Consider the following 18,363-nt stretch of genomic DNA (forward strand, 5'->3'; position numbering starts at 1 on the left):
TTTATGAATGTCTCTTAACTCTTAAAAAACCAAATTGGAAGCTATAGATGATGGCATATCAGTGTGGTTTATGCAAGAAAAACTAGGTGGAATGTTATCAAGTGACCCTACCCATATACAAAAAGCCAAGATTTGGTCCCACATTAAAAGGTTAACAAATGACTGTAAATTTAGAGTTTGGGGTTAAAATATAATATTTAAACAATCATTCTTAATAATTCTCCACTTTCATTTAGTTATTTGATTAACTGAGCTTGGTTTATCAGATAAAATCAATTATATTACATTTAGATATCACTGATAAGGACAGAAATGAGATAAAAGTAGATAGCTTCCCTTCTCCTAGTAGACTCCCAAGTACCTGACATAGTCTAATAAAAATCCCCTATATATTTTTTATTAGTCTAACCATCCAGAAATGTAAATAAAAATGTCATCAGGTTAACCAAAACTAAATGTAAAAACACTTTTATTCAAAATCCATACTTAATTAGAACCATAGAACCATAGTAGAAAGCAGAAAAATCACAAGAACTTTTGTAGAATATCAATAAATAATTTTTCTTGAAGTCTAAGTAATTAAGCCAAGCATATTAATCTAAATATTTTTAAGGCAAGTTGTTAATTTTCTATGTAATACTAGAGAAATACAATTTACATTAGTAGTCTTGCTATTTAAAAGCACTTTTCCTCCCCAAGGTTCTAGACTGCAGGTTTCTAATAGTTATAAATCTAGATAGTTTTCATCTATAAATGGCTACAAATGCAAAACTTTTTACTTAAAAAATATGCATTAGATTTCTTTTTCTGTCCCAGGGGTAGCTCAAATTCAGTTCAAAGTCTGAAAGTGCTTTGTAACTTATATTATTGAAAACTAACCAGTTTGACTAAAATTCAGTTCTGAGAGACTTCCTGATTACACTACAATGCTAGGCTAAATATAACACAGGTTTTTTTTTTTTTTTTTTTTTGAGTAATATATACATAAAACAAAATTTATCACCTTAACTATTTTTAAGTACATTTATACTGCTGTGGAACAACTTTTATAAGAACAATATTCTACTGTCAAAACAAGCAAATGTTAAAAACTAAGATTTTCAATAAGATAAAATTAGAATAGGAATTACTTTCTCTTTAGAGAGTTGCTTTATTTCCTCAAGTTCACTTGAGAGCCTTTCTATTTCTCTCTGTGCTTGGACTTGTTGATGACGAGCCTCCACCAATTCTTTATGAGAGTTCTGCATCTGCTCCCGAGTTAGTCTCAATTCTTGCTCCAAATCTATGGCCTCCTTGTACTGAGTTGCAATGTACTGTTCCTGCTCTTTCATAACCTGAAGTACACAAGACATTTGTAGGTTTCAAAATAAAATGACCCAGATAACCTATTTCTTACTCTGATTTCTCTTTTAATAAGTGACATACTCCCTCCCAACTAAATGTCTATATAGTTTAATATACAATGAATATAAACCACTGTGAAACTGATATTCAGAAAAGAAAACTTTTTTAATAGTAAGAAAATGACAAAAGTACTGTAATAAATCTAGGACTCACTGGTATATTTTACACGCCTTCAACATGCAAGCTGCATAATCCTTTAACAGTATGAAGTAACATGACAGAATACATAATAATATAAAGAGAAGAAGTTAATATTTGATTATCCATGTCAAAGATGGAGAAAATACTAGTATAAATAAAGCCCACCATTAATCCACAAAGCTGGGTTAAGAACGACCTTATTCTCTGCAAAAGTGAAATTTGTTACTGGGACTGCTGCTATTCTCTCTGAAATATTTTACATTCCTCAGTTAAATTCCTGCTGCTGCTGCTGCTGCTAAGTCACTTCAGTTATGTCCGACTCTGTGCGACCCCACAGATGGCAGCCCACCAAGCTCCCCCATCCCTGGGATTTTCCAGGCAAGAACACTGGAGTGGGTTGCCATTTCCTTCTACAATGCTTCCTGAAAGTGAAGTCTCTCAGTCTTGTCCGACTCTTAGCGACCCCATGGACTGCAGCCTACCAGGCTCCTCCATCCATGGGATTTTCCAGGCAAGAATACTGCAGTGGGATGCCATTGCCTTCTTCAAGTTAAATCCCTAGTAAAGTTCTATTTCCAGAAGAAAAAAAATTCAGTAAAAAGTCAATTAGTTCTAAATCAGCTTGATGACATAGATAAGATGGTAGGTAATGACACTTAACTTTAGGACTGATAAGAAAGAAAGAAACCAGTACAAAGCACAAGGAACCTGATGTCTAGAATGGGGGCCCCAGGTCCCATTGTGTATCAGTATAAACCTCATGTAAATACTTTTAGCCAGCCCTTGTTTGAGAACATGAAACAACTGAGTCAACAATCTTTTTCTTTTTCTCACTAGAACCCAAACTTGCTCTCAGAGACCCTGCTTAATTTATATATATATATATATATATATATATATATATAATTCAACTAATATTTATTCATGCTTACTATGTGCTATGTACTATTATAGGTATTGAGGATAAAGGAGAAAACAGGAAATAAAGTAGTTACCCTTGTAGAGTTTATGACTGGAAGAGACAGAAAATCAGTTAATCAAACACCAGAAGGAGCTACACAGTAAGTTTTAAAACTGAGCATAGTATTTAAAAACAAGAAAAAGTTACATCTACAAGAGCTCTTAGAAGCAAATTCACTTTTTAAAAAGGCAAGTGGGTAGAATGGGTTCAGAAGTCAACACATGTGCAAACTGATAATAAGAAGTTATCAAAATTCATCTGGCAACTCGAAGTACTTGACATCAATAATACACTGTTATCTGTTAATTCATTCTCTGAACAGAGTTCTTCAAGGACAAAGTAGTGCATCCTAGTAATATCTGATCTTCAGTTCTATCACATAGTAGGTTCTCAATTAAAATATTTATTTATCGACCAAGTGAGCATATATCATGGATTTACTATGTAAGAGATATCATGCCAATGCCTATAGGGAATGTAAAGACAAATAACATGGTAACTCACCAATCATAAAGTAATTAAGAAGATAAGGAAATTAATAGATATCTGGCACAAATAATTAGCCAGTTTCTGTGCATATTAAATACCAATCACATATAAAACCAATCAGTTTAAAACAAAGATCTGTATCAACCTTGTTCCTTAGGAGGAAAATAATTTGCTTACACTCTCCATTTCTTTCATCTTTTGTTGTGTCCGTTCAGTTTCTTTTTTCAGTTGACTTATCTCTTGTTCATTTTGTAGTGTTATAAACTCTTTTTCTCGAAGTTGTTCTTTGGAATTTTGCAATTTTTCATTCAAACTTTCTATCTGAATTTTAAACAGAGCAATGTTAATGTAAATAAAGAAAAATAATTCTTCCATCATAACTGTAATCCATGTAAGTCAAGCTTTAAACTTGTATATCTAAAATGGCAAAATTTTAAAATGTGTTTTTCTTGAGACAAACATAACTTTGACATAAGTATCAGAATTTTGTGCCTAATAAGATGCTTATATGTATAACTAAAATATACTATGTTGCACACTTGGTGTTTTCATTAAAAAAAAAAAAAGTAACTATATGAGGTGGTAGATATGCTAATTAGTTTAATTCTGATAATTATTTCAAAATGTGTATGTCCATTAAAACATGACATTGTACACCTAAAATACATGGCACTTTTTATTCTCAATTATACCTCAATAAAGCTGGGGGAAAATTTAAGAGAAGAAAATGAATATAACGTAGCAAGTACAAGATAATTAAAATTATGCATCATTGAGAATTCCCTGGCAGTCCACTGGTTAGGACTCCACACTCTCATTGCTAAGGGATCAGATTCAATCCCTAACTGGGAACCTAAAATCCCACAAGTTGTGTGGCACAGTTCAAATGCAGTATTTTTACTGTATGTATTCTAGTCAAAAGCCATTTTATGTGAATAGTATATGTTTATAGTTAAGGAGTCATTTTTAAAATAATTTAAGACATAATTTTTAATAATTTACCTGTCTGCTGCTTTCTTTAAGTTCCAATTCTGATTTCTCCACAGTACCCTCTAGTTTAATTATTTTCTGTTCCATTTCTCCCCTGTGCCCACGAATAGTCATATCCAAATGTGTAACCTAAACACAAAAGCAACATTAAGCTATTGTTCAATCTTATTCTAATGTGAAAAACTGTATGCCTGGAATGTTATTTAGAATTGTTTACAGTGGAGAAGGCAATGGCACCCCACTCCAGTACTCTTGCCTGGAAAATCCCATGGACGGAGGACCCTGGTGGGCTGCAGTCCATGGGGTCACTAAGAGTCGGAAACGACTGAGCGACTTCACTTCACTCTCACAGTGGGTATAACTGAAGAATAAATGCACCTCAAATCAATTATTAAAAAGAATGAGAAAAATAATCATTGCTTAATAATACTGGATCTTGAGCCCAATATATAATCATATATTCACATAAGTGACAAAATTTTGTCACTTATGATCACATAAGTGACAAACTTCATTTTATGCTAAATACTACAATGCAACATGAAAACCATGGGATGCAGCAAAAGCACTGCTTAGGAACATCTATGCACTGAATGCATATATGAGAAAAGAAGAAAGATCTAAAATTAATCACTTGAGCTTCCATCTTACAAACTAGAAAAGCAAGAGCAAATCAAATCCAAACTAAGCAGAAGAAAAAAAAAATGCTAAAAACCAGAGTAGCAATTAAAATTAGGGAATCAATAGAGAAAATCAACAAAGCCAAAAACTGGCTCTTCATGAAGATTAATAATAGCAATAAGCCTCTAGCCAGACTAACAAAAAAAGAGAGAGAAGATATAAATTGCTAATATGAGAAATGAAAAAGGAGATTTTACTACAAATATCAAGGACATTAATAGGATAATACAGATATATTATAAACAGCTCTTAGTCCATGAATTTAAATAAAATTAGATGTAATTGGCCAGTTACTCAAAAGGCACAATCTGCCAAAACTCATACAAGAAGAAATGGATAATCTGGATAAGCCTATATCCACTAAAGAAACTGAATCAATGATTAATAACTTTCCAAAACAGAAAGCCCCAGGTTCAGATGGGTTCATTGGTAAATTCTATTGAACATTTAAAGAAGAAATTATGCCAATTCTTTACACTCTCGCTTAGAAGATAGAAACAGAGGAAGTACTAACTCATTCTCTAAGGCTAGCATAACCCTAATACCAACACCAGAGACATTATAAAGAAAGAAAACTATAGACCAGTATCTTTCATGAACATAGATGTAAAAATTCTCAACAAAATATTAGTGAATCATACTCAAGAATGCATAAAAAAAACTATACTCCACATTTGAAAGTTAATTAATATAACTAACCACATTAAGAAAAAAAAAATCACAGAGGAACCAGAGATCAAATTCCCAACATCCACTGGATCATAGAGAAAGCAAGGGAATTCCAAAAAAAGCTACTTCTGCTTCAGTGACTACACTAAAGCCTTTGACTGTGTGGATCACCACAAACTGTGGAAAATTCTTCAAGAGATGGGAATACCAGACCACTTTACCTATTTTCTGAGAAACCTGTATGCAGGTCAAGAAGCAATAGTTAGAACTGGACATGGAACAATGGATTGGTTCCAAACTGGCAAAGGAGTACATCAAGGTGTATATTGTCACCCTGTTTATTTAACTTATATGCATAGTACATCATAAGAAATGCCAGGCTGGATGAAGCACAAGCTGGAATCAAAGATTGCTGGGAGAAATATCAATAACCTCAGATATGCAGATAAGAGCATGCTTATGGCAGAAAAGCCAAGAGCAACTAAATAGCCTCTTGATGAAAGTGAAAGAAGAGAGTGAAAAAGCTGGCTTAAAACCCAACAATCAAAAAACTAAGATCATGGTATCTGGTCATATCACTTCAGGGCAAAAAGATGGGGAAAAAGTGGAAACGGTGAAAGATTTTATTTTGGGGGGCTCCAAAATCACTGTAGACGGTGACTGCAGCCACAAAATTAAAAGACATTTGTTCCTTAGAGGAAAAGCTATGACAAACCTAGACAGCATGTTAAAAAGGAGAGACATCACTTTGCTGACAAAGGTGTGTATAGTCAAAGTTGTTATATTTCCAGTAGTCATGTATGGAGGGTGTTGGACAATAAAGAAGGCTGAGTGCTGAAGAACTGATGCTTTCAAATTGTGGTGCTGGAGAAGACTCTTGAGAGTCCCTTGGACAGCAAGGAGATCAAATCAGTCAATCCTAAAGGCAATCAACCCTGAATATTTATTGGAAGGACTGATGCTGAAGCTCCAATACTTTGGCCACCTGATGAGAAGAGTCCACTCATTGGAAAAGACCCTGATGCTGGGAAAGATGGGGGGCAGGAGAAGAAGCGAGTGACAGAGGATAAGATGGCTGGATGGCATCAATGACTCAATGGACATGAGTTTGAAAAACCTCTGGGAGATAGTGAAAGACAAGGAAGCCTGGCGTGCTGTAGTACATTGAGTCACAAGGAGCTGGACACTACTTAATGACTGAACACAATCAACAACAACTGTATAATATTCTGGAAAAGGCAAAACTAGAGACAGAAAAAAGATCACTGGTTACCATGGTTGGGGGAAGAGAGAGAGGGATGAGTAAGTGGGGTACAGAGGATTTTTAAGGCACTGAAGATATTCTGAATGATACCATAATGATGGATTCCTGTCCAACCTCATAGAATGAATAACACAAGAGTGAATGATAATATAAACTATGGATTTTGGGTGATTATGAAATGTCAATGTAGGTTCATCAGCTTTAACAAATATACCTTTCTGGAAGGAAATGTTGATAATGGGGGAAGGTTGCACCTTCTATGGGGCAGGGTGGGTATGTGGGAAATCTCTGTACCTATTGTTCAATTTTGCTGTGAACTTCAATCTGCTCTAAAAAATAAGTCTTTTAAAAAAGATGCTGCAGAGCTTCCCTGGTAGTCCAGTGGTTAAGAATCAGTCTACCAGTGCAGGCGACATGGGTTCAATCCAATTCCACATGCCGCGGGACAACTAAGCCCATGAGCCACAACTACTCAAGCCCACATGCCTTAGAGCCTGTGCTCCGCAACAAGAGAAACCGCTGCAATGAGAAAACCTGTGTACCACAACTAGAGAGTAGCCCCCATTCACCACAACTAGAGAAAACCCATGCAAAGCAACGAAGAACCAGTGCAGCCAAAAATAAATAAATAAAATTATATTTAAAAAGATGCTGCTAAAAATGCCTTCTGGATATTTCCATTCCTTCAATAAATACTAGTTGAGCAAGTAACTCCTTTAATCACATTTTCTTCTGATATACAGTAGTATAAGAGATCAAAAGGTTCAGACACTAAGCTAACCTTCACTCCTGAAAATCCACCTGCTGTAAAAATAGCAAAAAAAAAAAAGAGAGAGAGATGACATATTTCTAATTTAAAAAATACTATGTGCACAGAAAAAACAAATAGCTATAAAAACTATTTTACCAAAATGAGGGGACCTCTGAAACCTCAAGTGATTGTATTTTAACAGAAAATTTCATTAAAATATAGTTAAGAAAACCAACTTGAGCTGCTCTTTGCTTTAGCTCCCAATTTCTCTCCTTAAGTGCCTGATCCATTTCAAGAAGTTCTTGCTTTTTGTCTTCAATCTCCATCTTGCATTCCCTGAAATTTATCAAAGTGAAAAAGACCTAAGCAGGTAAGTAGGAATATTATAGTTTTAAAAAATCAAATCAAACTTACTCTTCCTGTAAGTTAAGGGACAGGATACATTCAATTATTTCAGATTGAGAGACTTCAAATTAAAGGAATAATGCATAAAGAAAACAATTGATATCAATACAATTACTTTAATATCATGTTCTAAAAAGGCACAAGTTAACTTAAATTCTACTTCTGCAGACAATGTAAGCTAAATGCTAAAAGCACTCCCAAGAAATAGGATTGAATCAGTATAAGAATTTTTAAAATATATCTATATTTTAATCTATAGATCAAAGGAGTGTTTGAAAGTCTTTTATATGTAACAGCTATGAGTTCACTATAATTGAACGAGGCATTTGTCTCATGGCTGATGTCCTTGATATCCACAGTTTAGTAAATGACCATTGTATTTCTTACAGGAATTTTACTCAAAATGACACCTTATATTTAGTGAAGTAGTGAAATCTACTACAGAAATATTTTAAATGTTTTTAAAAAAATTCTAGCCCTTCTAAAACACTAATTTAAGAATTATTTTATATTATAAAGAAACTTAAAATGACATAACTTCAAGATTTATATCACTTTGAAGCTTGTGATCAGAGAATTTTAATTCTGAACTCTAAGTTCTGATATGACAAAGGATTAAAATGTTGTTGATCTTGAATCATCAAATGATTTTCTAGTCTTAAATATGAAACAATATAATAAAGATACTGAATTTAAAAAGCAGGTTCTGAACTTCTTTAATGAGCTGTTTACTGTTCCCCTAAAAGCCTGAAGAGTTAATACAAGACTAATATTCTAAAAGTAATATAAAATGAATTCTAAAGATAACTCTAATTGCTGTCTATAAGAATAGCTGTGCTTCTAAAATTCAGCTACTAGCTAGAATTTTAAGATTTTGTTTTTACTTCTCTCATCCATCCATTCCCTTATTTATTTAGTAAATATTTACTGGATGTTTCCTAAATGTCAAGGTTCTATGACTATGGATTTAATAGTCAACAGGATATTTGTCCTTCATCACATGGAGTTTACATTCTACTAGCTCCAGAAGAGATGGACTATAAATAATAATTCCACAAGAAAAATATAAAATGCTATGTCAGAGCATTAAACACAATGATGAGACAGTGACTGGGAGACTATTTCAGAATAGGTGGTCAGGGAAGGAGGGCCCTCTGAGGTAATGTGAAGGGTATGAAGAAACTGGCCAACAATTATTTCAGGCTATTTCAGGCCAAAGAAACAGCTATGGCAAAAGTCCTAAGGTGGGAAAAAACTTTGTAAGCTTTAAGTAGAATAAAAAGGTCAGCAGCAAGGAGAACAATATAGAATGAGGCCAGAGAAATAGGCAGAAACTTTGTTATGCAGGACTTTGTATTCTAGGAAAAGGAGCTTGGAATTTTTTTTTCAACTGTGGTAAAATACACATAAGATTTACCATTTTAACTACTTTAAAGCATATAGTGCAGTTACACTGAATACATTCACAATGTTATGTAACCATCATCACTATTTCCAGTACTTTTTCATTACTCTGAGTAGAAACCCCATACCCATTGGCAGTTTTCTTCCATTCTCCCTTCCCCCAGTCCCAGACAACAATTAATCTGCTTTCTATCTCTGTGGATTTGCCAATTCTGGATATTTCATATAAATGGAATTATGCAACATGTATGTGGTTTCTTTCATTTAGCATATTTGTAAGGTTTATCCGTATTGCAGCACGTGTCAGTACTCTATTCCTTTTCATGGCTGATTTGTATGGATATACCACACTGGTTTATCCATTCACAGCTATCAGTATCCATCTGGGTCGTTTCCACTTGGTGGCTATTGGGAATAGAGGTGCTACAAACATTTGAGCACAATTTTTGTTTGAATATCTCTTTTCAATTCTTTTGGGTACTTAAACCTAACAGTGGAATTACTGAGTTACAAGGTTAATACTATGTTTAAACTCACTGATGAACTGCCAAACTGTTTTTCCACAGAGGCTGGAACTTTTAAAATTTCTCATCTGTTATTTTCTATTTGGGTGTTTTGTTTTTATTACAGCCACCTTAGTGGGTGTTCTGAAGTGGTATCTCATCATGGTTTTGATTTATATTTCTGAAGGAGCTTGGGTATTACTCTGAATCTTTTGGGAAGTCATGAGAAAGTTCAAGTAGGAAAGCAATATGATCTGACTTATGTTTTAAATCATAAACTTAAATCCATTCTGTGGTGAATGAATTGTGAGGAAGGTCAAGAATTTAAGCTGGCAGACCAGTTAGGAAGCCTCAGCAACAGAACAGGTGGGAGATGATGATGGCCTGGGCTAAGTAGCAGAAAAAAGGCCAAGAAATCAACAGATTTCAGAATATGTTTTGGAAATAAAGTTGACATAACTTGCTAATTGGGCTTCCTAGGTGGCATTAGTGGTAAAGAACTTGATTGCCAATGCAGGAGACATAAGAAACATGGGTTTGATCCCTGGGTAGGGAAGATTCCTGGGAGAAGGGTCTGGCAACTCACTCCAGTAGTCTTGATGGGAAATTCCATGGATAGAGAAGCCTGGTGGGCTATATAGTTCATGGGGTTGCAAAGAGTCAGACATAACTGAAGTGACTTTACAGGCAAGTTGCTAATAGACTGGATGAAAAAGGGGAGGGAAAGAGATAAAAGTAATCTTATATATATAGATTTCTGATTTAAGCCAATGCATAATAATGAGTTGGAGGAAGTACAGGGTTATGAATTTTAAAAATGAATTGTTTTAGTCAAGTTTAAAATGCCTCTTTAAAATACTTAAGTGGAGATAGCAAGTAAGTCATTAGATAGGAGTCTGGAGTTTGGAGATGAGGTCATTACTAGAGATAATACGTGTTTAGAAGTCTCTGGTACATTGTACTGATATTTAAAGCTACATGAAACTTACTAAGAATGAGTTTGTGAGTAGAAAAGGGAAGGGGTGCTGCACTGAATCAAAGGATACAACATCTAAGTTTGTGGATCACCTTGCTACTCTCTATCCTGTTCATTACACATTTTACACCCTGATCTGTTTTCCTTTTCGGAATTTATTTCCCACAATTGGGCACTAGTCTGGCTCTCCACCTATACTCACCATAGATGTGTACTGGAACAGTACTTTATGCTATTGCTGCTAATCTAAGAACCATTATATTAGACTTAGACTTGTGTTTCACTATCTGACTTTTGGCATTTTACTTAATTTTCTCAGTTTTCCCACATGTAAAAAGGTGATAATGTGGAACTTATATTTGCTTGTTGTAAAGAAATGAGATCATATATGAAGTACTTGGCATAGCCATGGCACATGTTAATATTACTTTGCTATTAACCACTGCTGTATGCTGGCCCAATCATTTTTTACCACCATGGGATATAGAAGAGGGCCAAAGTAAAATGGTCCAAAGACCAGGGATGCAAGTATTAGTCAACAGCAATAGCTGAATTAGTGAGATGGAGTATGGTGAGATGGAGCATTGGACGTAATGTCTAGAATGAACGACAGTGAGCTAAAGGCAGCTGAGAAGTTTGGACATCCAGAATTCAACAGCAAAGTCTATAATATGACCCAAGGACTAAAGGTAATAAAGAGAAATACCTGTTATTGTGATATCCTCTCTTAGAATTTAACTCACCTAAGTTCAGCTGTGAGATCCTTTATTGTAGTATATTTTTCCTCTAAAGATAATTGAGCCTTCTGCAGAACATCTCTCAATTCCTGGAGTTGTCTTAGAGTACTTTTTAATTCTCCATGAGCATTTTGCAGTTCAGTCTCTAGTGCTTCCCGTTTCTGCAAGGCTTCTGTTAGCTCAGTTTCAGTGTGGTGCTGTAACTTTTCTAAATCCTTCACTGTTAAAAGCAGAGAATAATTTTAGAATTACATATGAGTTACTTGTTACTCAGAACTTTGTAAATAATAACTAAGAATACCCAATTTTATTCATCTATCAGAGTAAGAGACAGGATACCAATGATTATCCTTTTCCCTCATCTCAGATTCTCTTTATTCCATTTCCTTAAATATATAATTGTAGGCAGCTAAGCTGAGCTACCCTGTTGCTTACCAGCATTTGTTTTCTTATCTAGTTCTGTCTTTGTCTGTTCTAAAATCATGTCTAACTGAGAGACATGCATTGCTTTATTTTCTCCATCTCGTTTTAGGTGCATTATTTCTTTTTCCATTTTAGATAGCTCTTCTTTGTATTGATCCATCTCGAGTTTTACTTGCCTAATTAGAAACAAACAAAAATAATAAAACAAATAATTAATAGACTGTAATTCTGCACCAATTACACACCACTAAACACAACTAAATGATGTGTTTACTGAGGAGAGAAATGATGTGTTTACTGAGGAGAGAAAAACAGTTTTATAAATTATAGTTTCAGAAATGAAAGAAGCCAATAGTTGGAACAGAGAAAAATCCTGCTTCCTGAAGAGGTCTTGGAACTAGAATATATCTTTCTTGTGAAATTTATTCATTTAGTTCATAAGTTTCCTATTAGTAATTAGAACTTATAGGAATTGAATGAGCCTTTCAGCTATAATTATGAAAAGTTTTTGTCTAGAAATCAAAGGATGGGTGTAAGAACAAAAGCAAGATCATAAGTGAGAGCAAGGACTGGGGAAAGGTTGTTGGAGTTATGAAAGAAAACACAAAGGTGTAAGAGAGTCCCCCTTACAAGAATGAGTAATATTGTGACTGTCAGACAGCATTAAGAAAATGCTTACGGTTTTGAAATTATGAATTTAAAGTAAGACTGGTCACTGTAGTTATATTTTTCTTCAGCCTCTGTAAAGATGCAAGCATGAATTATTCTGAGTTGGATTTTTAGTTCTGAGTACCACAAAGTAAGACAAAGGTAAGGAAACAGCCATATGCCAATCAGTGATTTTAATGAGCAGAATTTAAGCTAGGTAAAGAGAGGAGAAAGGGAATTAGAGAATGAGAAAGTGGTAGATTTGAAGGCTCAGAGGTCCTAGTTACATCAAAGAATTGTTGAATATGGGGTATTAAAAGGAATGAGGTAATAACATACATGTAGATGAACAGTATTCAGATTATGTTGAAATAATGGAGGTATCAGAAATGATAAAATCTGCTGTAAATCATGTGAGTGAGTGGATGAGGGTCAGCTAGATAGATGTATATTGAAATCCCCAAGAATAAAGACAGAACTAGTGTTGGATTCAGCTTTAGTAAGTCAGGTGGTCTGCTGGTGTCAGCAACAGTGAAGAATATGATCTGATAACATGAGGTTCATGGTTATGTTATACTATTCCACATCTCAATTCTTTGGTACAAGAACTACGGGGGAAAGTTTTTACTTTAGAGGGCTGCAGGGGAAGAAGCAATGCCCTTAATGGAGAGTCACACTTCTGTTATAGCAAGAGAAAAGAAGAGATAGAGAATATAAGGGATGTCTCTCAGGATGGACTGTGAATTCCAGAGGATGAAGTGAAAATCTATCAGAAGTTCAGATAGGGTGAGAAAAGGAAAGAAAACACATGAGGTTTTGGGGACTTAGTATGAGAGATGAGGGTAATTCTAATGCCAATCTGTTGCTTCTTGTGGTGTCTGAAACAAGCAAAAGTAAAGTTATAAGGCTGAATACTCTTTGTGGAATTAAGGTACACAATGGTGGTAAGGCTGCATTAGTGGATAGATAACTATTGATGGAAGAAAAGTTTGAAGAACTGTGGTCTTAAACTCAGGATAGCTTCTTGACCCCTTGATAGAGTTGAGGATATCTGGGGAAGCGAGTTGCTACTCAAAGCATAAAGGTCTTATCTTTATTTTTGTCAGAGGGGGAGAGGGAGTCTGAGGATGTTGTGGTTCAAATGTATAAGTTAACTCTTACTCCTGTTGGTAGAATGGTGGGCTAATTAAGAGTAAAATACTATGTCAACTCTTGTCAACAAAACAGAAGCAATCTGGGGAAGCTAGGTATAGCTTTCAGCTCTTAATTCCCTTCTTTTTTTTTTTTTTTTTTTTTGATGTCTTAGCCCAGTGCAGCCATAATAAATCAGGATCTTTAGAGGTGGGACCTAAGCATCAGTACTTTTTAAAGCTCCTCAGGTGATTTTAATGTTCAATCAATAGAAGTCAACTTTCTTTTATTAAGTTATTTCCTCCCTATAAACAATTAGAATCTATAAACAATTAGAATCCATGAAAATTTTCTATCATCTTTCCCTGCCACTTTTAACATTATTCACAATTTGATTTAATACAACAGTTGCTGAGTTAGTGGTAAAGAACCTGTCTGCCAATGCAGGAGACATAAGAGACGTAGGTTCAATCTCTGATCAGGAAGATCCCCTGCAGAAGGAAATGGCAACCCAATCCAGGCTTCTTGCCTGGAGAATCACATGGACAGAGGAGCCTGATGGCCTACAGTCCATGGGGTCATAGTCGGACACACTGAAGTGACTTAGCGCACATAATATGTATATTGATACCTCACTTTCCCTCTGAAATCTGAAAAACTGAACTCAGATGCATTTCACCTCAAAGGCTTCAGATAAAGCCCTGTGGTTCTGTTTTAACCTTCAGGTTTTTCTCTAGCATCCCCATTAGGATTAGGATATGAAGTATAAGGAACCATGCTAATTGTTGTGGGAGGACCCTTAAAATAAACCACGTATTATCTTGGCCTTAAGGAACTTACAATATAGTAAGAGGGTAAAGGATATTAAACTATAATAAAAAAAGGCATAATGAAGGATAAAAGGGAGGTATAGGAATGCTATAGGAATACAGATCATAGAGAAATTAATTTCTCAAGCAAATGCTTCACTCAACATTATCTTATTTTGAAACTCAAATATGACTGATGGTAAAAAAGGAAGACAAAAACTAACATGTTCATTTTACCTGGTAGTACCAGTAAGCTCAATAATTTTTTGTCTTTTCAAATCTGCTTCATATGTAGCTGCTTCACATTTCTCCTCCATTTTCCTCAACTTTTCAGCTGAACTTTCCCTTTGTTTCTGAAGCTCTTGTTCCAGTTTTGATATCTTGGAAAGCAATTTTTAGTAAATATTTTAAATTCAAACACAGCCCAATATTCCTCAGAAGAAAAATATTTATATAAATTTGTATCCTAGCTTATCATTCAATTTCAAAGTAAAGACCAAAAAATTGTGTTTTGGAAATATGAGAGCAAAACTTAATTTTTAATAAGATATTTCATTGATATATTATGCATATTTTATAGATGTGACCACATCATAACACTAAAATAGGACTTAAAATAATTGGACAAAATAATGATAAATGTTCCTCTTTTCATTATTCTCATGTGAAATGTTCTTTATTCTCTTGTCAAACTATGTTCCTCTCCTTCACAAATTGGCTCATACAGTGAAGGATTCCTAGATTCCCATCTGCCCTCAAACACTGCCACTTGCATTTGCTCCTATTCATTCTTCCTTCTGTTACTACACTGAAGGAAGTATTCTTCCCCCTATATAAGTCAAACTACTTCACAGGTGTTCTGGATTCAATTCCTGTCCACTTTCTCAGGAACTTCAAACTATTGACCATGTCTACTCTCTGCTGTATCTTCAATATCTTTCTTCTGGTTTCTTTATATTAGCATTTACACATGTCTAAGACCTTCCCATCATAAAAACCTTTCCTCCATACCACCTCCAACTACCACTTCTTTTCTTCTCTCCGTAGCTCAACTTCTCAGATTTTTTTCTATGCTTTTTGTAGTATTTTTCTTTCTTCTCATTCATTCCTCAACCCATAGAAATCTGGCCACTCTACAGAAACTACACTATGTCAAAGGTTTCCATGCAGCTAATTCCAATGGACATTACTCAACCTTCAATTTACTTGACACTATTTGACACTGATTGCAATAGCCCATGACACCAATTATCTCTCATTTCATGAAATACTTTGGCTTCCATGACTGCATCCTTCAGAGCTCTGTTGAAGTCAATCATCTCACCCCTCATTCTATATTCTCTCCCTAGTTAACCTCAGCCACTTTGTTTTCAATGAATATTTACATGATTGTGATCTCAAAAATTAGTATCTTGCTAACGACTTTAATATCCTCCCTGCTCTTTAAAAACCTCTCACTGAAGAACTCAGTACAGACTATAAGTCATTAATAACCACACCTCCCAACGCAAGTTTCAAGTATAAAATTAAAATAGTAGCCAGGTAAAAAGGTAAGGGAACCATGGAAAATTCTACCCACTCTGTCCTTGATTAAATGGCACACTGATTTGCAGAAAAAATCTAAAGATAAGTAAAAATCTGAATACATCCAACACAAAACCTGTACATAGTGGAACATGAACAAAAAGTAGAAAAATATATACGAGAAAATTTTTCCCAAGTTCTGAAGGAATTTTTAGACATAAACTTCTTTAGACCCTCAAAGAAATCCCAAATGACAAAAAAATATCTTAAATAGGATGAAGAAATAAAATCATCAAACCAAAAATACAAATGTACTGATACACTTAAGGGAAAAAAAAAAAAAACAAAAACAGAAGAAAACCATAAGACAATTACAGAAATAAAATCAATTTCAGAAAGAACAAGAATTACAAATCAATCTTATAAATACTAGAGTCAACAACAAGGAATTTATAAAGTAGAAATCAAACATCGATGAGATGAAGAAATGCTTCAGGATGAAGCTGTGCATCAGGCACAGCAAACAGTAGGTCTAGACTTGAGCAAAAAGGATGGAGAGCCACAGGACAGATGTCTTTAAAGAAGAAAATATAGAATACCTGCCAGATCTCTTTGAATATACAGAGAGGAAATTCCTTAGTGCTACTGGAGAGGCTAAGTTTAGAATATATAGATTAAAAAGTCATACAAAGGACAAAAAGGTGAGGTGTAGTGAGATTACAGAGAACTATCCTTTTTTATTTTTATTTTTTTTTTTTTCCTTTTTTAATTTATACTCTTCTGTTAAGTTTGATAAGAGAAAAACAAATCAAAAAATGTAAAATATCTGTCAGAATAATTCAGATGAACTTGGGAATGAATGAAAGAAGATTCTACTATAAAATGTCCCAGGACTCTTTCTTTGGACTAATAACTCAATATGGTATCTGTGAAGTTTAAACAGCAATTTATATAACTAGCAAAATAAATCTATTATCAATTTAAAAACTTTCTATAACACAACTCCATTTTGACCAATAAAATATACCTGTTTTTCAAGTTTAGTTTGAATGTCTTCTAGCTCTTCATTTCTAATTGTCTCTTGTTGTAACATCTGCTGTTGTTGTTGAAGAGTATGCTGCAGAATAACATTTTGCTCAGCAGTTTCTTGAAGACTGTGATTTTTAATCTTCAGCTCTTTCTGTAAACAATATACCTAACAAATATATAAATTTCTCATTATAATTTCAAATAAAAGCAATAAAATGTCAATTACCTCATTAGATAATTATCCTCATTTGTCATATGGGATAATTGCAATCATTGCTATAATTTATTATGTGGAAGGGCAGGGCTCATGTTTCTGATGAAGATATGTTATTGGGTTGGTGCAAAAGTAATCACAATTTTGCATTGTTGAAATTTGCTGTTTGATATTGGAATACATTCTTAAGTAAATGTGGTTATGTTATACACCATTTTAATGTACATTTCTTGGTTTATGATTTTTGCTAATGACTTATTAGTTGCCATGTATTTTATATTTATTTTAGACTAGAAATGATGTTAGACAAAAAAGCAATTTGAGCAATTTTCTTATTTGAGTTCAAAATGGGTCGTAAAGCAGCAGAGACAACTCACAACATCAAAATTCATTTTGCTAATGAACATACAGCGCAGTGATGTTTGAAGAAGTTTTGCAAAGGAGACGAGAGCTTTGAAGGTGAGGAATGCAGTGGCTGGCCATCAGAAGTTGACAAAGACCAATTGAGAGGATCACTGAAGCTAAACCTCCTACAACTATACGTGAAGCTGCCCAAGAATTCATTGACCATTCTACAGTCATTTGGCATTTGAAGCAAACTGCAAAGTTGAAAAATCTCTATAATTGGTGCCTCATGAGCTGACCAAAAATTTAAACACATTGGCTTTTTGCAGTGTCATCTTCTTTTATTCTGCACAACAACAATGAACCATTTCTCGAATGAATTGTGACATGTGACCAAAAGTGGACTTTATACCACAACTGGCAACGGCCAGTTCAGTGACTGGACCAAGAAAAAGACAAAACATATCCCAAAGCCAAACATGCATCAGAAAAAGTCATGATCACTGTTTGGTGGTCTGCTGCCCTTTGATTCAATACAGCTTTATGAATCGTGGCAAAACTGTTACATCTGAGAAGTATGCTCAGCAAATCGATGAGATGCACCAAAAACTGCAACAGCTGCACCAGGCACTGGTCAACAGAATAAACCCAATTCTTTTGCAAGACAACACCCAATGAATTGGGATATGAACTTTTGCCTCAGCTGCCATATTCACCTAACCTCTCATCAACCGACTACCACTTCAAGCATCTCAACAAATTCTTGCAGGGGAAATACTTCCATAACCAGCAAGAGGCAGGAAATGCTTTCTTAGAGTTTTCAGAATCCTGAAGCAGATTTTTATGCTATAGGAATAAACAAACT

At 34.5% G+C, this 18,363-nt stretch overlaps 1 protein-coding gene across 9 annotated transcripts in view; it reads right to left on the reverse strand.

Annotated features, from left to right (window-relative positions):
* CCDC18 (coiled-coil domain containing 18) overlaps positions 1-18,363 on the reverse strand; it is a 173,212-nt gene that overhangs the window by 82,960 nt on the left and 71,889 nt on the right. For all 9 annotated transcript variants that reach the window (XM_070786090.1, XM_070786089.1, XM_070786084.1 and 6 more), the window contains 8 exons: positions 16,938-17,105; positions 14,624-14,766; positions 11,811-11,974; positions 11,382-11,595; positions 7,587-7,686; positions 3,998-4,114; positions 3,173-3,316; positions 1,131-1,334 (listed from right to left, as the gene is read on the reverse strand). In XM_070786090.1, coding sequence (XP_070642191.1) covers positions 1,131-1,334; positions 3,173-3,316; positions 3,998-4,114; positions 7,587-7,686; positions 11,382-11,595; positions 11,811-11,974; positions 14,624-14,766; positions 16,938-17,105 — 1,254 coding nt within the window. The remainder of the gene's footprint in view (positions 1-1,130; positions 1,335-3,172; positions 3,317-3,997; positions 4,115-7,586; positions 7,687-11,381; positions 11,596-11,810; positions 11,975-14,623; positions 14,767-16,937; positions 17,106-18,363) is intronic.

This window comes from Bos indicus, chromosome 3, assembly GCF_029378745.1.
Source record: "Bos indicus isolate NIAB-ARS_2022 breed Sahiwal x Tharparkar chromosome 3, NIAB-ARS_B.indTharparkar_mat_pri_1.0, whole genome shotgun sequence".
Classification (NCBI taxonomy): domain Eukaryota; kingdom Metazoa; phylum Chordata; class Mammalia; order Artiodactyla; family Bovidae; genus Bos; species Bos indicus.